Genomic DNA, 24,381 nt, shown 5'->3' with positions numbered 1-24,381 from the left:
CAAGGAACAGCAGTAAGAGAGGCTCTTTTGTATTTTCCCAGTGTAGCAGTAAGAAAATATCAGAGCATGAAGCAATTCGCAGAAAGAATTGGATGTTTTGTCTCAGCTCTGCAGAGAGCCTACAATTCCTTCAGAGTCTACAGAGAAAAGCCTGACCCGGCTGGGCCGGCCCTCCTCCTTGGTGGCCAACTTCTCCAGCTGCAGGAGCTCCAGGCTCCCCTGCTCCCAGTCAGCTCTGCCTGAGGGAGCAGCATCCCTGGGATACACTTTGGGTGCTCTAGGTTCCTGGTGGCCTAGAGGTTAGTGGCTGTAAGAGCTGCTGAGAATCCCCTTTAACTCGGCCGCGGGTTTTAGGAGGGAAAGAATTCACTGGTTCCCGAATATTAGTTGCAAAATGAAAGTTTATTGTTGGACAGAAATCAGTTCCCCAGAGACTGACTTCTGCAGTGCAGATCTATGGGAAATGGAGTTTTGCACTGAGAGAAGGCAGTTCTCAATGGACAGAAAGTCCTGGCAGCAAACGAGCTGCTGAGATCCATCTGCAAAGACCTTCATTGAAGGAAGCTGTTATGTTGGGTCTTAGTGGGGGCTGGGACAGCCCGGATTTCCTGTTAGAATTAACAGCACTTCAAAGTGGGGCTTTTTGGCAGGATTTCTAATGGCATCTAAGGCCCTGCATCCTGGAAAGATAAAGTGACTGGGGACGATATCGCTTCCCCAGGAATGGCTGAAATTCTGAAAGGGATCACAGATCAATAGGAAATACAGTTTCTTAAAGGGACACAACCTGCTTTCAATATTTCTGCCAGGAAAACTCCCAGTGAGTCACGAGACTGAGACATGACTGAAGAACAGCAGCGAGTTTCTGTCATTGCTACAGAGACCTAGAGGAAAGCCTCCTCAATGGGAACTTGGGCTCCCAAGGAGAGAAACATCTTCTCTTGATGCAAATTACACCTGAAATGTCAGCATTTCATTGTTAGGTTTTTGCCCTTGTTTGACCTGGGTTTGTGCTGCTTTCCCTCTGCCTTGGCTGTGCAGACAGGGCTTGTGATCACAAGTTAGAAAGGAGGGGACCCGGGGGGACCAGAAAGGGGAAGCCCTGGGAGGTGAGAGCCTGCCCAGAGAGCAGGGGCTGCTCTGCCCTGGGGACCCCGAGGAGGCACCTGCTGCTCTGAGCTGAGTCCCCTGGATGCACTGGGGAGGTTTTTGTTCGGGCCTGAAGCACTGTGAGAGGCCTGTTATAACTCTGCTGACAGTAATAATGTGCAGCGTCCTCAGGCTCCAGGCTGCTGATGGTGAGGGTGTAATCTGTCCCAGACCCACGGCCACTGAACCGGGCAGGGACCCCGGATGCCAGGCTGTTAGCCCAGTAGATGAGGAGCCTGGGGGCTTGGCCAGGTTTCTGCTGGTACCAGTGCAAGTAGCTACTAACACTCTCACTGGCCTTGCAGCTGATGGTGACTGTCTCTCCTGGAGATGCGGACAAGGAGGCGGGAGACTGGGTCAGCACAATGGCTCCTTGGGAATCTGGGGAAGCAACAGAATTAGAGGAAGACAGAAATGTGGGAATGTCCTATTTAAAGAACATGAAGGAGATAAGTTTGTGGAGACCCCAGAAATCTCAAATGACCAACAAGGAGTTGTATTGGGTGCCAACATGAGACAGAAACCACCTTTTCCACAGACCGCACAAGGTTTACAAGCAGGGCTTTGGTCATGTTTGCCAGCCTCCATCTGCCCGTCTTGTGCCCCAGCGTGTTCCCCCATTGTACCAAGGAGCCCTCACTTTTACATCCCTGAAAACCTGGGACCTTCCCACCCCTTCCCTGCCCTCCTGGGCCTTACCCTGAGCCCAGAGCACCAGGAGCCAGAGCAGCTGCCATGGGGAGCTCATCCTGGCCTTCAGAGACTGAGCAGAGAGCAGCCAGAGCCCTGAGGGGCAGGAAGGAGGGAGGAAGCTTTTATGTCCTGGGCAGGGCTCCCTGAGGCTCCCTTGGGCTCCAGATGCAAAAGAGCCCCAGGTGTGGGAGGAGCCTCCCCTCAGGGACCCCGGGAGCCCCAGGGAGTCCCCCTGGCTGAGCCTGGCTCTGGGGGAGGGGCCCCCTCTGCTCTGTCCCCAGGGGGAGACTCAGGACCAAGGGCAAGGTCATGTCTAGTGCCTCAGGATGATGGTGCAGCCGGTTCTGGACAAATGAAGGCAGTTTCTCTCCCTCCCCCAGGACTAGATTCCCCTTAACCCTGAGGGAGCTCCCAGCCCTGGGGAGGAGGCAGAGAGGGCCCGAGCTCCCAGCCTGGAGACCTGGGAGGTGCCTCCCTGATGCTGCTCCTGGGCCTGCCCCACTGCCGCCCTCTGCTGGAGAAGGGGAGAACTCCCGGGGGCAGGGAGGGGGTCTGGCTCAGACTGGACAGATCCTGGCCTGGGACCCCGGGAAAAGCCTGTTCGAGCCTGGCTCCTGGTCAATGGGCTTTGTCAGTCCCTGGGGGATCCTGCCCTTGTCTGAGGCCTGTGGGGAAGAGCATTAGGTCTGTCCTTGTCCCCATTTCCCATCCTGACACGCCCTGGAGGCTCTGAAGGTTTCTAGAAATGAGGCTCTGGGCAAAGAGGGCTCAGGGGGAGCCTCTGATGGGAGCGTAACTAGCTCAGAAACAGAGACCAGAAGCCTGGGCCGCCATTCACTTCTACCCTGGGCGACTGCAACAGCCCCTGTCTGATCCCCCGCCTCCAGGCTCTCCTCTCTCCACTCAATCTATAGTGAACAAACACAGGAAAAAACATTCCTGTTATACTTGAATTTAAAAAAACATTTTTTCTAATAAAAAATTAAAATAATTTTTAATGCTTTTCTAGTTTGAATTTCAAATTCTCCCTCTCCCTCTTCTCCCCACTCACTGAGAAGTCCAGCAACATGATTCAGGTTATATGTGTGCAATAATGCTAAACATGTTTCAGCAATAATCATGGTGGGAAAGGAAACAGATAAAAAAGAAAAAGAAAGTAACATGTTATGATTTTATCTACATTCAGAAATCGCAGCTGAATAAAAAGGCTTCTTTAGTTATTCACAAAATTATATGTTAAGTGCTGGGAAAAGAAATGGAAAAACAGAAACATGTGTGTGTGCCATAGATCCTCATAACTCAAGGGGAAATGCAAAATAATAATCTTTTCCATTATCATTATAATACAGTAAGCCTTTATTGGCTGTCTCAAAATTTGTAAAGCACAGTAAAATTTTATCTTTATAATTTTTCTTTTTCTTTATAACTTTGATGGGATCTAGTAGCTATTAACTAATACCACTAATGTCACCATAGATTCATGGAGATTCATAAAGGAATTATACCCATTTTATAGATGAAAAAACTGAGACAATCAAAGTAAGTGATATGGTGAGGGCTTCACAGCTAGTAAATGTCTGAGGCATTGTTGAAACTTTTCCTGAATCCAGGTCCAGACTCCATTCATTGCACCACCAATTATCTATCAATATATCAACTAATATTGATATTGATTTCGCTAGATCTGGTTTGCTGTGATTAGGCCCCCATGACAAACTTGCATCCATGCAGCTCAGCATCTTCCCTATAGCATGTAGTCCTAGAGAGCTGTCTTTACCACTCACATGTTAATAAATCAGAGAAAAGTACATATTATTCATTTGACTTAAACTACATTTAAAATCCCATCTGTCCTTTACACCTTGGGGGCCAAGGGACCTTTCAGAAGCTGCATTAAGATGTAAAAGACTCACCCTTCCAGCTGTCTTACTCAGGGCTCAAGACACTTTTTCTACTGAACTTCAAGGGGCAGGATGATCTCTCCACTACATATTGCTAGATTATACAAGTGCTCACTTCCCAGGATAAGAAACAACAGGGTTTATAAGAGAATCTGGTTTGAGGATCAAGTTCGTACAATTTCCTTCATCCAGAAGGTAAAAAACCTCGGGCCCGGCGCAAGCTGGCAGATCTCGGTGTGCACAGTCATGAGCTGGAATATAAACACTTCAAAGTCTGTGGGGAAAAGGAGTCAAGTCCCTTCATTACAGCAAATATAGTGAATGCTACTTTTTGGGAATTCAGTGACTTCCACAATGTTCTTGTTTATTCATAGTGCTTAGAAATTGCATATATGTCTGTCTTTCTAATTGTGTTGACTTCCTAGATTTCCAAGGAGTTCCTGTGATGACCCAGTCTCCAGCCTGGTTGTCCAAATCTCCAGTAGACAGACACACAGACAGAGAGAGAAAGAAAGATTAGAACAGAGACAGACACAGATAGAGACAGAGAGACAGGCAGACAGATGGAGAGAAACAGGAAGACAGACAGACAGGAAAAAAAATCACCATCAAAGTCATCCAAAGTGTAATGGAGAAGGAGCATAAAGACCTCTTACACTGTCCCAGCAGACACTGGTCTAGCCTCAAAATGGTGAAATATATGAGACTTCATTCTCACAATTGGCAGCGCGGAGCATGAAGGTTCCAGGTTTTCTCTCGATATACAGAGACATGGCTGTAGCCTCCCATGGTTTTCCAGCATCTTACACAAGCCTGGATGGGGGATTTAGCTCTTGGTATTAAGACCATCTGTGTCATAGGAGAAATTTGGTACAACTCCTTTTTGCCTTTTTTTCACATAGTTTGCATAATATTGGAGTTAATTTCTCTTTAAATGTTTGGTAGAATTAACATATAAATTCATCTGCTCCTAGAGATTTTTTTCTCAGGGAGGGGATCAATAGCTTGTTCAATTTCTTTTTCTAATGTGGGACTATTTAAGTAATTCATTTCCTTCTCTCTTAATATGGACAATTTCTATTTTATAATTATTCCTCCATTTTACATAGATTATCAGATCAATTGGCATATAGTTGGGCAAAAATAACTTTTCATTATTGCTTGTTGGAATCCTTACTAACTGCTAAGTAATTAGAGTTGATCTAATCTTACAAGAAGTTGTTTTGGCCAGAACCTGAAACAAGGTACTAAGTAGAACTAATCAAGACAAGGCTTGTGTTCCCACCTTTACTCAAAGTCCACACCTTAAAGCTCTTTGGGCCAGAGAGCACTATGGGAGAAAACCCATAATCCCATTCTCTCAGAAGGTTCACATATAAGGCGAGACAGCCATTCCAGAATATATATTTTCCTCTTGGCTGGCTGATCGCGCTAGACTCGAGAGAAACGACTCTGCTGCAGAGAACACTTTTGGGATTTCAGTGGAGCTACGCCAGAAGCCCTCTCTCCGCGGCAAGTTGGTGCTGGGCTCCCCAGAAGGAGATAAGAGAGATCTTCCATCTCTGTTGGAGGCAGAAGAAGGCAGAGGCAGAGGCTGAAGGACAGAACCTTTGGATTTGGAGACATCCGAAGGGCTCTAAGCCTCTAAACCGGCTGTCCTCTGAGAACAAACTCCAACATTTTGAACTCTTAACAATTGCTCTCATTCCTTCTTCATTGGTGGAGAGTTCTCCCTTTTCATTTTTGAGACTAATAATTTGATTTTCTTCTTTTCTTTTTCTAATCAAATTAACTAAAGCTCCATCTATTTTATTGATTTTTTTTCATAAAGCCAACTCTTAGTTGTGTTTATTAATTCAATAGTTTTCTTACTTTCAGCTTTATTAAAATCCCCTATTATTTTCGCAATTTTCAACTTGGTGTTTAATTGGAGGGTTTGAATTTGTTCTTTTTCTAGCTTTTTTAGTGCAAGCCCAATTCATTGGTCTTCTCTATCTCTATTTAATGCAAGTAGGCATCTAGACATATACAATTTCCCTAATAACTACTTTGACTTCAACCCACAAATTTGCTATGTTATCTCATTGTTGTCATTCTCTTGGATGAAATTTTTGATTGCCCTTTGTAATGGAAAGGAACAAAAATGACATCTATATGGTGGGATGTACAACATGCACTATATCCTGCAGGGATGATCAGACCAATATGATCTCAGAAGGCTCTATAACAAATAAGGCACAAATGGTCGATATCAACATTTAGAAGAGAGATGTCTCTAAATTTTTATATCTCACGTTTCCATTGAGCTACTGAAATTCTGTGTCTGTCATGAATTACAGCATTTTCTTTTTTCCAGGTATACTCTGCTGAGACGTCTGGGACCAGTGTCTCCCATGTGTCATCATTGATAACAAATTTCTAAAAAGATACTTTGTGAATGTCCTTATATTTTTTCTTCAGATCTCAATTTAAGCACTTGTCTTGTATGAGTTTTCCCTAAAATAGTGTTTAAACAAGTGTATTTTTGTCATTCAAACAACATGGCCCACCCATTGGGTTGTGTCCTCTGCAATTCAGTGAGAGTGTTGCCAGTTCGGCCCAAGAAAGGAGCTCATTACTCTATCTTCTCAGATGATCCTCAGAATCTTCCTAAGACAATTCAGAAGGAAGGCGTTCCATTTTCTGGCGGGGTTCTGGTAGACTCTCCAGATGGCACAGACACGGCAATGAAGTGACCACAGTGGCTCTGCAGACTTTCACTTCAGTACGCAGACTAATTCCTCTTTCTATTTCTAATGCTTTTTCCTTCAGAGTTTCCCAGACAATGAGCTAGGACTGGAAATGCAGGTGTCAGCTTCATCATCTAGTTCTGTATCTCTGAAAAGCACAGTGGCGCGGAATGATTTTATCCACAGCATTCAAAACTTCAACAATTTATATAAGAAATGACTCCATGTATGAAAGGTTTGGGAAGAAAGGGAGAACTACTGTTTCCTAGTGTCAATGGCCATGTCAATAATAAAATAATGAAACATTAGAGAGTAAAGGAAAAATTGTGTGGGTCATACCTTTCAGCTAAAGGGGTAATTCAAATGAAGCTAGGTTGCTCAAAGTTATCAGTCTCTCTCTCTTCAGAAGTCATCAGACTGAATCACAAAAAAAAAAAAAAAAAAAAAAAAAGGTTAAGTTGACTGTCAGTGGTTTGGATCAGCATTTTTCTAGTCTAACCAAGCCCTAAGCTCTCCACAGCACCTGCCTGAACCACCAATAAGAAGACCTATTCTTCCAAGGCAGTCTTTAATTATTCAAACAAACATCCTCCTAAGTGAGCAGTGGATTTCATATTAATCAGTTGGACTGAGTGGTTTGTCAACACAGTGGAGAGTGCTGAACATGCTACAGCTTCGTGGAGCCACGTGTGGGTGAGAGTTGGGGGGGCAGATGGGACACCAAAAATGGAAAGGAGTCCTGAGAAATATACTGAGCAGCTCTCACACAGAGGTCCGAGTCTTCCCTGAGCAACCAACAGAACCTAGTGGTTGTATTAGTTACTGTGTTCAAGCCATTCTAAACTTGTACCTGAAAGGTTATGATAAGGTTCCTACAGATTATGGTAAACCTCAGATACAGAGACAAGGCAGGGTCCAGGGAGAATTGATGTGGGGAGATAGGGAGAAAACAAGTATGACAGAATTTTCTGTGTTCAATCCTGTGATTCATGTTTCTGTGTTCAAGCCTAAGTTCTTTTGGGGGAAGTTCTTCTCCAGTTCTGTGCAGTAATGCCAAAGAACAAACTTCCTCTCACCTGTCCTGGTAGAATGCAGAAGCCAAAGTTCTCTCAGGACCCCAGAGACCTTCGTTCAGTATGTGACAGGGCTCTAATTTGACACTGTCCCCTAACCCAGGTGTTCTTTCTTCATGAAGTGAAAAAACAGTCAAAAGACTTTGGTACATGAACCTGTTCCTTCTTCTTTCCAGTACAAAGGAGTGGCTGAGATTCCTGGTGGCACAAAAGGGAATGTCTCCATATTCCTGATTCTCAAGCACAGTATTAGGTCACTGGGGCTCCATGCGTAAGCTAACCCTTCTGCACAAGAAATCATGTCATCCCATCAGAGAAACAATGAACCCATAATGGACGTCCCATCATTGTCATGTCTTATTTGCTTATTCTGGGGGTGAGAAATACACACTTACACGTTCCCATTAAAAGGCAGATCCTCCAGTGTGGTTTGTTTCCTAGTCCAGACACTAACAAAACACCCACTAGGGCCTACATGATGCCGCTTCAAATTTAGAATTCTTCAGATGACAAGGAAAATACCTCCAGAGAGTGTTGTGTGGGATGTGCCCAAGTTTTTTTTTTTTTTGTTTTGTTTTGTTTTGTTTTGTTTTGTTTTGTTTTAATCTGACCTTGTTTGCTCTAAAACTGGAAAAAGGCCTTTCCTACATTAGTGCCCTTGAAAGAAGAATGAACAAAAGGAGTTCTTCCCTCGTAGCATAAATCACTTCTAGCGGATCAGAAATGGTTACTCTACTAGATGTTTTCTCCCTAAACATCCTGGATCACATGTCCAAGGACATATGAACATGAGTCTAAGGAGAGAAGTCTGTGTAGTTCAACCTTCTATGATAAAATAAACTTGGGAGCAGCTGCTGTAAGTCTGAGCTTTAGAGACAAATCCAATCCATCCAATTTTCTGTTGTGTAAAGCTAGAAATGTCAGGCTGGCTGGGCTGAAATGAGAAAGTATGACAGGAGACATAGTGGGCTGAGCCCAGCTAAGGCCTGTACGAACAAAGAGGAAGGAGTTTTCCGTCTTGCTGACTTTGGACAAAGCAGCTATTGGCCCAGACTGATGCACCTGAGCTGTCCTGGGAAGGTTTGGTTTAAGACTGTAATGCAGTGGGACCCTTCTATCATCCTACAGAAAATAAGCATCCCCAGCATGCTCAGGCTTTAGGCTGCTCGTGGGGAGAGAAAAGTCTGTCCCAGACCCACTGCCAGTCAGGTGAGCCGCGACCCCAGACGAGGCCAAAAGCCTTAGGAATGTAAGAAACTTATTCTTTCACAATAAAGAGTTATTCAAGCCCTCACTGGACCACAGCTGAGAGGTGACTTTGTCTCCTGGAGACACAGGCAGGGGGCCACAGCCTGGGTCAGCACCAGGACTCCTTTGGCATCTACACAGAAAAAGAAAAAAACAAAAGTTAGCCAAACTTTAATGACTCTCAAGTAAAAGCAGTTGAAGTCATATAAGGGGCTGCAAATAAAGAACATTCTCCTGGGGGCATCTAGGTGGCACAGTGGAGAGAGCATCAGGACAGGAGGACCTGAGTTCAAATCTAGTCTCAGACACTTAACACCTCTTAGCTGTGTAAACTTGGGCAAGTTACTTAATCCCAATTGCCTCAGCAAAAAAAAAAAAAAAAAAAAGAAGAAGAAGAAGAAGAAAAGAAAAGAAAAGAAAGAAAGAACATTCTCCTAAACATGAATATTTCCTAATCTGGCAAATATGCTCTGCAGGGAGAATGAAATCACAAGAATGATCCCATGATCCCTCTGCATGAGCTGACTTCCTTCCTTGGGAGCCAGAGGAGACAAAGGAGCTGAGCCGGCAGCACATGTTCATGCTCTGTGCTGTCCAGGGCTGATGCTTTCAAAGGCAGAACCCAGGACTCCTTGCAGCAGGGAAGGGCATGTGAATTGGTCCCACGGTGGGGGAGGTTCTAGGCTTCCAGTTACAGAGCTCTCTTGTCTCTAAAACTCGGAGACTTACAACAGCTCCTCCCAGGGATATCTTACCATAGAGGGTTGAACTACACAATCAGTCTCAGGAATATTTCTTTTCCCCTATGGCCAATGGCACAGTTTTCCCCAATGACACAGACCTACTCAGCTTTCTAGCTCTGCTACTGCTTCAGGTTTGGAGGGAGAGATACAGAGAGAGACAGAGACAGAAAGGGAGAGACAGAGGACACAGAAACAGGAGAGACCCTCTGGTTATATGATTTCTTTAAGTTAAAAAAAACAAAGAAATTTCACTTTCACCAGAATTATAATTACATGAGAGGCTAGGGGTGATAATTTGGGCTCCATGGGCTCCATACCAAAGCAGAAATATATGGGAATATTGTCCTTTCTAAGGGTAAATAATGATATGTAATACCATGAAGTTCCACAAGTTTTATGGCCTGCCTTCTACCCGGAGATTGCTATCTTGCCCTCGCCAAAAAAAGCCTCTCTTTGCAGAGAGAGGCGGAAAGTAGCTTGATGAACAAATGAAGGAGGCAGAGTTACTCCATTTAAAAGGATACTGAGTCACCATCACTTGATCAGATTTTTGCAGATGAAACAACTAAAAAAATCACAGTTTAATCTACCTCTCTAAGACAACAAATTTAGTAAATGACAGAGGTGAGAGTTCAGTACTTGGAAAATGAATAGCTCATCCAGAACTAAATCTCTATTATCAGAACCCACTTTTTTACACATCAAGAGTTTTCCAAGGATTCTCCTGTAGTCAGAGGTCATGGAACACAGTGATCAAGAAAAAGCACATTCACTTTACCCAAAATGATGAAGAAATACACAAAGGAACTAATTTTGTTAGAGAGCCCCAGCCAGTGGAACAAATCACCTCTATTAAAAGTCATCACCTTTAGAAAATATCCCCCTTCCTACTGTCTAATCCATTCCAGTCTACTTCACTTAAGATCATACTCAATAGAGTATTTCACATTTTGAATTCTAGATATTATGAATGTCATTATTGTGCTCCTATATTTTCTTACATTATAATTTCTGGGAAAGCATTATATAAGGAACACTACTGAGAGGAGGAGGAAATGGTGTCATTGGAAAATTGAATCCTTTTGAAATGGGATACTGTAAAATTGCTCTGAAAATAGCAATTCAGTTTTTATAGATCCTTTTTGGTATGTTAAATAATGAAGCATCCAAGTGTGGCATCTCAATTGATAAAGAAAAAAAAATAATTTTTACTTGGAGAAAAGGAAAAAGTGATTGAGAATTAGACTTCTAAAATCTCCTCAGTTGTTACCCTAACAAGTTTATTGTGAACATCTTCTTGAGCAGATATGATATATAATAATATATGATCAGCCATATGAAACCATTTGCCAAATTGTGTAAGGTCGCCATAAAATGAGTGGGTTTATTAGTTGTGGAGGATGTGCCCACCGTCACTGAGGTGAGCAAAACCTCCAGAATGCACATAAAAGATTTCACTGATCAGTGACTGTCCTAGTTCCTGCTGGTACCAGGTAACTTGCCAATGTTACAACTGCCATTGCCACTGATGGGGATTCTGTGTCCTGGGACCACAGACAGGGAGGCTGGATCAATCGCATGACCCGCACAGTATTCTTGATGTGGGAAACATGACAAAAAAGACAGTGGAATAAATTTTGTGAAGAACTACATACAGTACAGAGAATGTCAGGTAAGATTACCCTTCCCTGACTGTGGGTGTTGTGTGTGAGATGTCAATCCCAGCCAATACAGTAGACAATCACACACATACACACAACTTCTATCGAATACATTTCTAGGCAAGGAAGCTTCTTTGCTCTGCTAAGCAGTATCAGCTTTTGGACTGTCTAGTTCTAGGAGATGAGATGCTGGGACCAGGAAACAGGTGTTCACCTGATGAAAACCAGCTTGGCTGCAAGAGCCTCAGTCCCAGATGTTCATTTCAGCCTCTTCTTGGGATGGGACCATTAGAGTTCTGCTTCTTGCTTCCTCCTTCAATCTTTCTCATTTCTTCTTCCTTGGGAGACAATTTAGAAAAGATCTCCATTTTATTGAAACAAACATTAAAAGGGCAGTCTCCCTACCCCAGATTCAGAAAGTATCTATGTTTCAAATGATGGAGTCCTAAGGGTCTGTTATGTTAATTAAGGAAAGGTTCGGATTTGCTCCTATAAATGACACTTTCTGACTCAGTTAAAAAGAAAGTAAAATTTAATTATACAATACACGGAATAGATTGCCTACAATAACAACCAATACAGTAAATAATACATAAAAGACAAAGAAAAAGGAGAACTATGATTAGAATAGTCCGGAGGAACACTGTCTCTAAGTTGCAGTTCTTAAGTTGTAGCAGGCTAGGGAACCCCAAATAAATAGCCTTTGAGTCCTGAACGGGGAGAGATCCCAGGCAGAAAGATTATCTCCATGGCTGAGATTCCAACTACAATTAAAACTGCCCTGAATTTATAGTGCTTGAAAACAAAGTCGGCACAGAGCCAACTTGCTTACATGTAGAAAGTTAGGTATAGGAGAAGGAAATGCCAGATGGACTTCCAAGACATGACTAGATTAATGTAGATGTTAGGGAGGGGCCCAACCCTCCCTGACATCCATTGTGTCCCACGGAGTGGCTAGTTCCTGGGATTGTGGAAGTGAAGCCAAACACATGTGGCATGTTCCCGATCTCATAGGGTTAAAGAAAGACTAGGTTCCCATGGAGTCGTGTTCTTGAAATGGTTTGAAATGAACTTACTAATAAGAAGGCATTTCTTATTCATTTGGCCTTAAGTTCATGAGAAGCATAAGAGGCCATGACTAGGGAGGTGAAATTAGAATAAATACTTTTCATTTTAGAATACATATAACAGTTATATATACATAAGGATAATAAAAAAGATTGACAATAATAATATGGGAATAGCTAAACTATTAAAATATGAGGTAGCACTTTTAGATTTAAATAAAAAATCATACCAATGATGATTAGTATCAGAAGTAACTAAATGTGAGGCCTCGAACAGCTGTCCTGCCACTATATGAGTCTGAATTCGATGTTCATTCAAGGCGCGCTGATGAGACTGTAATAGTCGCTTCAGGACATGAGATTGATTCAGAATATTAATCAAAGGTTGCAAAGACAAAGAGGTATGGGGAAGAGGTAACAATTTGGGTGCCCACGTCACATTCTGTATCACATCAGTGTCAGGGGAAAAATAGAAATCATCACCCTGCCAGTGTAAGAAGGAAACATTAATTAAACAGCCAGAATAAGGAGGAATCTGAGTATCATTATTAGATACAAGACATATATGTTGGGCAGAAACTTCATATATCACAGAAAATTTGTTTAAAGGATATAGAGTTAGATCACAAAGATTAGAAGAATGTGGGAGAGGGCAGGGCTGCACCTGCCGGGTCATCATCCCACATATTCTGCCCTTATCGGTCGGTACACAGTCAGCTCAGGTGTGAGTTACATTATTACGACCTGTAGTTACTTTGTATGTGAGGTTACAAAATAATCATGGAGGACAAAAGGAATAGCATGAAATTGACACATAACAGTCCATCATGCACTTGGTAACATACAATCGTTCCCGTGTACCAGTGAGGGGTGCGCTGTGCATTCCAGGTTTAAGCTTTCTCCACATGTTAATGTTGGGGGAATATTTGATCTCATATACGTGTGTCTCCTTCTTGTAGGAGACGTTGAGCATTCTCCTTTTGGAACAAGGTATACATATTTTGGAGAGAACATTTAGTCCAACTGAATAATTGGGTAACATTGTTATCAGAGTGTAAATTGGGCTAATGTACTGTCATCGAATACATGTAGAAATTGGCCTTGGTAGTTTAAAGTATTTTGGTGTGGTAGGATCGTTGTGGGTAACCATTGTGCATTAACAGTTAAGGCTGAGATACAGCACTGCGCAGTCTGCTGGCCAAGGTCTCAAGATCTATGGAATTAACTATATCCAAACCAGTTCCTGCCCCATCAAGCAAAGTATCATACCAAGCTCTTCTCCTTCTGTTGCATAAGGACAAGGGAGGAAAAGTAACATTATAGTGGAATACTATTTTGTGTTGTGAAGTGGAAGTATTGGTACAAATTTTAGGAATTCTTACAATGGATGGAGGATGTTTTTCAGGGTCTTTATCCCATACCATTTTCATAAAATTCCAATATGGTCTTCCAGTCCTTTCTTTAGAAATATAAATTGTAGATCCATTTTCACACATAAAATATTGATTATTATGTGGTGGGAAGGAATAATTGAAATATGTACTTTGAGTAACAGTAAAATTACATGACATCATAACAGATACAACAGTATTTCTATGTGTAGGAAAAGGAATAAAATTGAGATAAGAAAAACAACATAATAGTGTTATGTTAGCCTTAGGTATAACTGTAATAGTCCCATTGGTTTGATTAGATCTAAAGATTCTAAACACAGGTCTCGAAGTCACCCAAAAGGAAGATCCGTCAGGTAAAGTCCAGGTTCCTATTTGACACAGGGGTGTATTGGGACACATAAATCCATCTTGAAACCTCTGAGTTTTGTTATCCCAATATAAAGGCATCAAAGTGTTGTATGGAGAGTCAGGCAGGTAATCAGCAGACCAGTCCCTGGGTGAATGTTTGCGAGGATGCATCAACATTCCTGAGGTCCGTGCCCATAATTGTCCATAATATCCAGAGGATAATTTAAAATCAATACCAGTATGACATTAATTGTTGACCTTGAGGAGAAATATTCACATCATGAATTACATATAAATCATACCCTGCGGATCCTAATGAAGCTCACCAACGTTGCCTACCATTCTTATTTAGAATCCACCATGGAATAGTGGGAAGAGATGATATCTTTCTTATTTGTAAATTAGGAGTCATCATCCTGGAGAGAGGAGTATCTTCTGCATCAGCTAGGGGTCTATTATTTAGTTGTTTTAGAGCTTCAAATACATTTTCTTTCCATTTTCTCAAATCATTATTATCACTTAATTTCTTTCATTTTTCCTTCAATAATCCATTCATTCTTTCTAAAAGTCCTGCTGCTTGAGGATAATAAGAAATATGATAAATCCATTCAATATTATTATAATTACAATATAGTTCAATTTCTTTTCCTTTAAAATGAGTGCCATTATCACTCAGGATTTGCATGGGGCGCCATAATATAATGAAACAATGTCTAAGGTTTTACAGGTGTTCCTTTGCATAGCTTTCTTATATGGACAAGCAAAAAGTATCCCAGAGTAGGTATGCGCACAAGTACAGGCATATTGGCACCCTTGATTCATAGGCAATGGGCCTATATAATCAATTTGCCAGATTTGAGCAGGTAGTGTACCCCGAGCCAGTTCCCCAGTCACCCTCCTGGGTAAAGGGCGCTGACTAAAGAGCTGGCACTGGGGACACTCCTGAGATATTTGTTTAAATAAGTGAAGAGGAAGATTGATTCCCCTATCTAATGCCCACCTGCAAGAAGCAAGTGTGCCAAGATGTCCCGCAGCGGTGTGGATCCATTTTCCCAACATTAGGTCATCATCCTTAGTGGGAATCACTTGCAGTGCCTTTCCTTGTATTTTGGATACTTCATCTGCTCGTGCGTTATACTCACGTTCCACAGAATCCATCTTTACATGAGCATCTACATGAAACACAGACACATTAGTATTCTGACACCAATCCCATATTGGTAACCACAATTTCTTGCCCCAGACCTCCTTATCTCTTATCTTCCAGTCATGTTCTTTCCACATGGGCATCCAGACCACTAGCCCATTGGCCACTGCCCATAAGTCAGTAAACAAATCACTGATTTCCTTTTTCACTCTGTATTGCTTGATAAGCAGCCATCAGCCCACTGGCTACTTTGGCCTTCTGTAGCCTCTAGAACAATATTTTTTACTGGATTATATGCTATTGCTTTCCAATATCTTTTGGAGCCTATGGACTTGGCTGAACTTGGGTTAAGGAATCATAATCTTGATTCCAAGATACTGGGGACTGCTCATATATTCTGGGTGTTTCCACATATTCCTGCTGGTTTGGAAGTTCTAAAAGCTTCTCATGCAGAGCAGACATTCCTTCCCACCCAGTTTTTACTCTATTTTGTAAATACTACTTCCATTTAATTATAGAAGATTCTTGAGCATGTCCAATTTTGTGGGAGTCAGATGTCCCCAAAATCCAGCTCATTATGGGTATAGCTGGCCTTAAAATTACTTCATGATTTAAAGTTAAATACTCAGTTTCCACCAATGCCCAAAATGCTGCTAATAACTTTTGTTCAAAAGGAGTATAATTTTGTCCTGCAGGGGGCAATTTCCGGGACCAAAATCCTAGGGGAACATTCTTCCCCTGCTGTCTTTGCCATTAACTCCAATCTGCATATCCATTTAAAATAGATACCTGTAATTCTACAGGTCCCTCCTTTACAAGCCATAAATCTAAGGCAGCCTGGATAGCAGCTTTAGCTTCTTCAAAGGCCTGTATCTTCTTGTCCCCCCATTCAAATTCATATTTCTTTCTAGTGACCTTGTACAAAGGCTGCAAGATCTGGCCTAAATGGGGAATATGATTCCTCCAAAATCCAAATAAGCCTATAAAGTTTTGTGCTTCTTTCTTATCCCGGGGAGGAGAAAAGTCCAATATTTTCGGTCTGGCCTTTGGTAATATTTCTCTGTGGCCTTTATTCCAAATTATCCCTAAAAACTTTTCACTCTGGGTAGGTCCTGTATTTTTTTCAGGATTAATTTCCCATCCTTTCCCTTTCATATGTTCTATAAGCTGCACCAGTCGTTGTTCAGCATCTAAGCAGTAGTGGCTTGTATCATAATATCATCAATATAATGGGTTAATTCCACATCAGACCAATTAAGTTCATCCAAGTATTCAGCCACTATCTGATGACAAATAGTGGGGCTATGTAAATACCCTTGGAGAAGTCTGGTAAAGGTATACTGTCTACCCTGCCAGGTAAATGCAAATTAGTCCCACTGCTTAAGTTCTCTAAGAATAGTAAAAAGTGCATTAGCTAGATCTATTACTGCACACCAGGAACCGGGATATGACTGCACAGCTTCTATTAAAGTAATAGTATCCGGGACAGCTGCATATAAGGGAGGGGTGACTTTATTCAATTGTCTATAATCCACTGTCATCTTCCAGGACCCGTCAGATTTTCTGACGGGTCAAACTGGATTATTCCAAGCAGTAGTCGTAGGAATTAACACCCCAGCTTGCACATATTCCTTTATAGTTTGAGTAATCTCTTCTGTCCCTCCTAGTATCCTATATTGCTTTTGACTAACAATCTTTGAGGGAACAGGAACAGACTGGAAGCATTGACAATTTTCCAACCACTGCAGCTATTTGCAAAGTCCTTATAGCAAATTGATATTGTCCATCAGGTAAATGTAAGGTCATTCCCTTTAATATATCAATCCCTATGATATATTCAGGAATGGGCACGATTACAACCTTATATTCCCTTTTGGGGAAAGTTCCAATTTTCATACACGACACTTGTCCTTACTTTGTATCCTCCCAGCCCCGAGATAGTTATTGGTATTCCATTTCTGAATTTAGTAGGATTCCCATAAATTAGGGTGGCCTCCACCCCTGTGTCCACTAATGCATGAGTCTTGGTGGTTGAGCCACTTTTCCAGTATATTATGAAAGACATGTGGGGCCTATAATCAGTATGCAAGGTGTGGACACACAGAGCTTGGCCTTCACCCTATTCTCCCTTAAGATGGTCTAAAGAGGGGTACAGAGAGGTAGAAGTGGGCGGCACTGATGGGGTAACGTTCAGAGCAGATATCTAGCCTTTATTGCCTATTTTGTTATATAATTGATACATATCAGCAGTTGTGAACCCATCTATCTCTTCTCTTTTTACTCTTGCTTTCAGGAGCGTAGAGAACATTTCCTTGCGGGACATTCTATTATTGCTGTTGTTTCCCCAGGGCGATTCCCCTCCCAAATATTAGGATCCCCACATCTCTGAATTCTCCGAGGTCTCCTAGCTGAGACAGCTTATCTATCACTGTCCCTAGCAACTTCCCTAAAGATGCCACCAACAAGGTTAAGATGAGATGTTTGTAAGTGGGGAGTGCAAATTGCATAATAGGAGCTCTATGCATTTCCAACACACCAGTAGCAGTATAAGTGTCAGCATCTCCCACAAGAACAGCAGTTTTCATCACTTCTTCCTTCAATCTCTGAATTCCATCCTTTAGGGTGTACTAAGGATGGTGAGCATTAGGCCACACGGAAGAATCAGGATATTGAGTCCCAACCCTTGGGCAGCTAATTCTAATATGGAAGTGTTACTTCCCCAAGCACTTAACCCTAATTGGCTGTGATCCCTTATATCCTGCTGAACAAAGGGATTAGAAGTAAGACTGATGAATTTTAAGCAACCCTTAGGGTCCAGCCAGACACCACCCGCTCCTCCATCAGCTAACCTTACTAGCCAGGAGATAGTGGACCCTCCTGACCTTTGAGAAAATCTGCTTAGTAAATCAGTTATCTCCCTTTGAGAAAAATCCTCAGTGATTTCTGTTATTTTAGGTTGATTTTTCCCTTCCTTTTCAGCTTTCCTACATACTATAGGTCTTACTTCTTCTTTTACATCGGGCCTATCTTCCTCAATCACGTCCTCCCATCACTCATCATCTTCATCCCAAATATCTCCATCCCATTTATCAGGGTCCCAATCAGATTTAGCCGAGGCAATCAGGGCATGAGCCTTCTTTTTATTCACTTTGCCCCAGTGATTCCTGTACTTATATTGTGCTACTCTCACCGCAGCCTTTTCAGCGACATGCTGATAATTCCAGGCCTGATCTCCTCGAATGAATTTCTATCATCGCAACATGGACATTCTGCCTTTTAGCTCTGCTAACTCCTTTTCCATTTGAATTTTTTCATCTTCCTTTTTTATCTAGCTCCTGACATACCTTGTGGTACGCCGTTAACAAAGCCCAACCACTTCTACTATACCACTCATCTCTTTCCCTTTCTCTATGGGAATGTTAGATAAACATTCAGCTAACTGGGGCAGCTTGCCATTTCTCACTCGGCTGCCCCAGGCTTCACAAGATCCCATATTTTGCACCCAGATCTTTGCTAAGGAAGAAAACAGGGCATCTTCCCACCCCGGGACCTCAGCCAGGGCGGGGGTCTCATTAGTTTTCTTAAAGAGAGGCATTTATATATAGTGGATCCTGTTCGTGATGCCAATTTTATTATGGGATTTTAGGGAAAAGTTCGAATCTGCTCCTATAAATGATGCTCTCGGACTCAATCAAAGTGAAAGTAAAATTTAATTATACAATACACAGAATAGAATGCTTACAATAACAACTCACACAGCAAATAATACATAAAATACAAAGAATAATGAGAATTATGATTAAAATAGCAGAGAGAGAGAATACATCACCAATCGGGGGAGCTCCGACTCTAATTTACTGGGCAGTGGCTCGGTATTTTCAGCCTTTTAGTCCCGAACGGGAAAATCCTAGGCAGATCATCATCTCCGTAGGTGAGGTTTCAAAATGGAGAATGCTTTACCTGCTTTTTATAGGAATCAGGACAAAGAAGGCTTTGAGCCAAATAAAGACCTCATATAAGACAGGGATGTACCGACAAGGGCTCCAGATGGTTATAGTCAAGTGTTCCATTGACAAAGGGGCCAGTCGTTATCAACAGCAACTGTTCCAAGGAGTGGTGAATTCCTGGAATCGTGTATTTGGAGCTAAAACACATGTGGTATGTTCCCAGCTTATAGGTTAAAAAATGGTCAAATTCTCATGAGAGAAGAAGCTAAAACACATGTTCTTATGGGTTAAGGAACGGTCAGGTTCTCACAGGGGGAGTCACATCCTACCTTAATTAGGTTCACATGGTTTGCATGGGAATTAAGTTCATATGGGGAAAGTCAGTCTACTAGAGATTGGGTTCACATGGTTCGCATGAGATTAGGTTCACATGGGGAAAGTCACGTCCTTACAATGATTTGAAATGACCTTACTCATAATATAGAGATTTCTTCTTCACTTAGTCCTGACAAGATGAGAGTCAAGATAAAAAGGCAGAGGGCAGGAGGCAGCAAGGCGAGGGGCAATACTCCAAAGGAGGGTGAATTATCCCAGCAAGAATTGAGATAAGGCACCTGGAGCTTTATGACTCAATGGCATTTCAGGGCCTCAATTCCCCCAGGCCTAGTGGCAAGGAAAAAAGAGTGAGGCTATAATAATTTTACCCAGGGCATAATAATTTGGGGAAACTGAGGCATAACAATGCTCAGGAAAGGAAAAACTCAAGCTCTGACCCACCAAGCTTTACTGATCGCATGCCTGGCAGGTTTTTAATCTAAGATTTGAATGTAAAACCAAAAACACTCCACTTCTCTTTGCTTTACAATTCCCCTAACTTTTCCCTCTCTCCCACAAGAGAAGTGACACAGCTGGCTCCTAGTAGAAGAATAGGATTTAGCCTCCCCACAAAGAGATTGTTTCTGCCTGTGACCTGGGCAGAAGCACCTCCTCCCCAGAACTGAGAGGCTGAGGTTTTGTTCAGGGCCCCAGCTCTCTGGGAGAGCTACCAAGAGCAGTCATTGCCTGCAAGCTCTGCCCCTCTAGCACTGATTAGGGAAAGTGGAATCTGTCCCAGACCCACTGCCACTGAGCGGGGCTGGGACCCCAGGAGGCACAGAAGATCTTTCATTGATCAGGAGTTTGGGGACTGTCCTACCTCTGCTGCTACGAGGTTCTCCACTTGCCAATGTTACAACTGGCATTTCCTTAGATGGGGACTCTGTCCTGGGACCACAGACGAGGAGGCTGGAGGCTGGATCATCACAGAATCCCTACAGGATTCTTAATGTGGGAAGAATGACCAAAAAGTCAGGGGAATACATTTTGTGAAGAACTACACACGGTACAGAGAATGTCAGGGAAGATTACCCTTCCCTGGCTGTGGGTGTTGTGTGTGAGATGTCAATCCCAGGGAATATAGGGGACATTCACACACACACACAACCTCTGGTGAATACATTTCTAGATATGGAAGCTTCTTTGCTCTGCTCAGCAGTATCCGCCTTTGGGCTGTCTGGTTCTGGTGATGGGATGCTGGGACCAGGAAGATGTTTAACTGACCCAAACCAGTTTGGCTGCAAGAACCTCAGCCCCGAATATTCATTTCAGCCTCTTCTTGACATAATAGCATTAGAGTTCTGATTCCTGCTTCCTGATTCTTTCTTCATAAAATCTTCCTCCTTCCTTATTTCTTAGGAGGTAATTTGGAAAAGACCTTCATCTTACTGGAACAGTGCTTAACAGGGCAATCCCCCATCCTACCCTCAGAAAGTATCTATATTTCAGATGAAATTGAGGGTCAAGTACTGAGGGTCTCTGGACTTTTCCTTCCCGAACAGATCTGAACTTAGAACTCACCTCAATAGTGACAGATACCTGGAAGGTGAGTAATAAATGTGTACTGACAGTTTCATGGAGGAAATTCTGTCTCTTTTTACATTTAGGATAAAATACAAACCACTCTGTCATTTAAAACCTTTATCATCTAGCTCCTCATTTCTATCCAGATTAATTGCACAATGCAGCCTGTATTCAATAATCCAAACTAAATAGCTGTCTTACTCTCTACCACAAATGGTGTTTCATCTCCTGACTCCGGACCTATACCCGGTTTGGGCCCATTCCTGGAATGTACAATACAAACGGCTGTATGAATCCCCAGCATTCTCTAATTCTGACCTCCAGCATCTGCTTTTAGAGGAGAGCTGCTTCCCTGACTGTCCGTGTCCCAGTTTCCCTAAAAACTAAAATTGCCTTTGTACGGCCATTACTGTGCTTATTCTAGCACTTTTGTTTCATGTAAGAAAGTTCTGACTTATTAGAACATTCATTGAAAGGAACTGGATTTAGTGGTTATTTATACTTCCTGTAATCCCGCTCCTGGGACTGGGAGCATGAGGTTATAGGAAAGAGTCTGGGAACGTTCTGAGGAGAGGTTACATCTCAGAGCTGAGCCGATCCCCTCTTCTTTCCAGTGACAAAGGCTGACCAGAAAGTCTCTGGGGGCAGTGAAGCCATGTGGGGGCCCTTGGTCCTGAAGGCAAAGGATGGGGCCTTGGGCTTTCATACTACCAGGAGAACCCTTGGGGCAGAGAATCCAGGCAGGGACCCCAGCAGGGACAGCAGTGAGGGTCCCGGGCCTGCCCCCTACTCTCCTGGGAATTCGCCCAAGGCCTGATGGGAAATGCACTCCACTCACACCCACGAGCCTGAGAGCCAGTGAGGGCCTGGTCCTGGAGATTCAGAAAATAATGAGGCTCCTACTAGGGGTGACTGGTCTGTATCATGGCAGCCCCAGGGGCAGTGAGAGGATGCAGCGCTGGGCCTGGAATCCCCAAGAATTGTGTTCCTAACTTCAAATCTAACCCTAGACACTTAGTAGCCATGAGGCTCTGAACAAGTCACTGAATCCTGTTTCTATCAGTTTCCTTATTTGTGAGTGAGCTGGAGGAAGAAATGGCAAAACCCTGTGGTATCTCTGCCAGGAAACCTCCAGTGGGGTCACAGAGACTCAGACTTAGTGAAGAACAACAACAAGTTTCTGTCATTGCTACAGAGATCTAGAGCCAAGCTCCTCAACAGGCCCTTGGGCTCCCCACAAAGGACACTTCAAAGATACCAAGGGACCTGAAATGTCAGCATTTCCCTGTTAGGATTTGCCCTTGTTTCCCCTGGGTTTGTGCTGCCTCCCCTCTGCCTTGGCTGTGCAGACAGGGCTTGTGATCACAAGTTCGAAAGGAGGGGACCCGGGGGACCAGAAAGGGGAAGCCCTGGGAGATGAGAGCCTGCCCAGAGAGCAGGGGCTGCTCTGCCCTGGGGACCCCAAGGAGGCACCTGCTGCTCTGAGCTCAGTCCCCTGGACGCACTGGGGAGGTTTTTGTTCGGGCCTGAAGCACTGTGGGAGAGGAGTATACCTTGACTGCTGACAGTAATAATGTGCAGCGTCCTCAAGCTCCAGGCTGCTGATGGTGAGAGTGTAATCTGTCCCAGACCCACTGCCACTGAACCGGGCAGGTACCCCGGATGCCAGGCTGTTAGCAAAGGAGATGAGGAGCCTGGGGGCTTGGCCAGGTTTCTGCTGGTACCAGTGCAAGTAACTAGTACTAGAAATAGTAACACTCTGACTGGCCTTGCAGCTGATGGTGACTGTCTCTCCTGGAGATCCGGACAAGGAGGCTGGAGACTGGGTCAGCACAATGGCTCCCTGGGAATCTGGGGAAGCAACAGAATTAGAGGAAGACAGAAATGTGGGAAGGTCCAATTTACAGAACAGCAAGGAGACAATATTTCAGAGATCCCAGAAATCCCAAGTGACCGACAAGTGGTTGTATTGGGCGCCAACATGAGACAGAAACCACCTTTTCCACAGACCGCACAAGGTTTACAATCAGGGCTGTGGTCATGTTTGCCAGCCTCCATCTGCCCGTCTTGTGCCCCAGCGTGTTCCCCCATTGGATCAAGGAGCCATCACTTTTACATCCCTGAAAACCTGGGACCTTCCCACCCCTTCCCTGCCCTCCTGGGCCTTACCCTGAGCCCAGAGCACCAGGAGCCAGAGCAGCTGCCATGGGGAGCTCATCCTGGCCTTCAGAGACTGAGCAGAGAGCAGCCAGAGCCCTGAGGGGCAGGAAGGAGGGAGGAAGCTTTTATGTCCTGGGCAGGGCTCCCTGCGGCTCCCTTGGGGCTCCAGATGCAAAAGAGCCCCAGGTGTGGGAGGAGCCTCCCCTCAGGCACCCCGGGAGCCCCAGGGAGTCCCCCTGGCTGAGCCTGGCTCTGGGGGAGGGGCCCCCTCTGCTCTGTCCCCAGGGGGAGACTCAGGACCAAGGGCAAGGTCACATCTAGTGCCTCAGGATGATGGTGCAGCCGGTTCTGGACAAATGAAGGCAGTTTCTCTCTCTCCCCCAGGATTAGATTCCTCTTAACCCTGAGGGAGCTCCCAGCCCTGGGGAGGAGGCAGAGAGGGCCCGAGCTCCCAGCCTGGAGACCTGGGAGGTGCCTCCCTGATGCTGCTCCTGGACCTGCCCCACTGCCGCCCTCTGCTGGAGAAGGGGAGAACTCCAGGGGGCAGGGAGGGGGTCTGGCTCAGACTGGACAGATCCTGGCCTGGGCCCCGGGGAAAGCCTGTTCGAGCCTGGCTCCTGGTCAATGGGCTTTGTCAGTCACTGGGGGATCCTGCCCTTGTCTGAGGCCTGTGGGGAAGAGCATTTGGTCTGTCCTTGTCCCCATTTCCCATCCTGACACGCCCTGGAGGCTCTGACAGTTTCTAGAAATGAGGCTCTGGGCAAAGAGGGCTCAGGGGGAGGCTCTGATGGGAGCGTAACTAGCTCAGAAACAGGGACCAGAAGCCTGGGCGTCATTCCCTTCTACCCTGGGCGACTGCAACAGCCCCTGTCTGATCCCCCGGCTCCAGGCTCTCCTCTCGCCACTCAATCTATAGTGAACAAACACAGGAAAAAACATTCATGTTATACTTGGGTTTAAAAAAACATTTTTCTAATTACAGATAAAAAGAATTTCTAATGCTTTTCTATTCTAACTTTCAAATTCTCCCTCTCCTTCTTTTCCCCACTCACTGAGAAGTCCAGCAACATGATTCAGATTACACGTGTGCAATAATGCTAAACATGTTTCAGCAATAATCATGGTAGGAAAGGAAATAGAGAAAAAAGAAAAAGAAAATAAAATGTTATGATTTTTTCTACATTCAGAAATTGCAGCTGGAAAATGAGCCTTATTACGTTAT

General features: G+C 43.9%; 2 gene segments (V, D, J or C); both read right to left on the bottom strand.

Moving 5' to 3' along the window:
- Positions 1-1,042: 1,042 nt before the first annotated feature.
- LOC127547545 (immunoglobulin kappa variable 3-11-like) lies at positions 1,043-1,959 on the bottom strand. The segment is given in 2 exon segments: positions 1,043-1,530; positions 1,849-1,959. Coding segments are annotated over 2 exon segments (525 nt in total).
- Positions 1,960-3,907: 1,948 nt separating this feature from the next.
- On the bottom strand, positions 3,908-23,277 carry LOC127546350 (immunoglobulin kappa variable 3-11-like). The segment is given in 3 exon segments: positions 3,908-4,017; positions 22,473-22,850; positions 23,169-23,277. Coding segments are annotated over 3 exon segments (537 nt in total).
- Positions 23,278-24,381: the final 1,104 nt, after the last annotated feature.

Source organism: Antechinus flavipes, chromosome 2 (assembly GCF_016432865.1).
Source record: "Antechinus flavipes isolate AdamAnt ecotype Samford, QLD, Australia chromosome 2, AdamAnt_v2, whole genome shotgun sequence".
Lineage (NCBI taxonomy): Eukaryota > Metazoa > Chordata > Mammalia > Dasyuromorphia > Dasyuridae > Antechinus > Antechinus flavipes.
The sequence above is the reverse complement of the archived record's forward strand: the minus strand, read 5'-3'. Positions and strand labels throughout refer to the sequence as shown.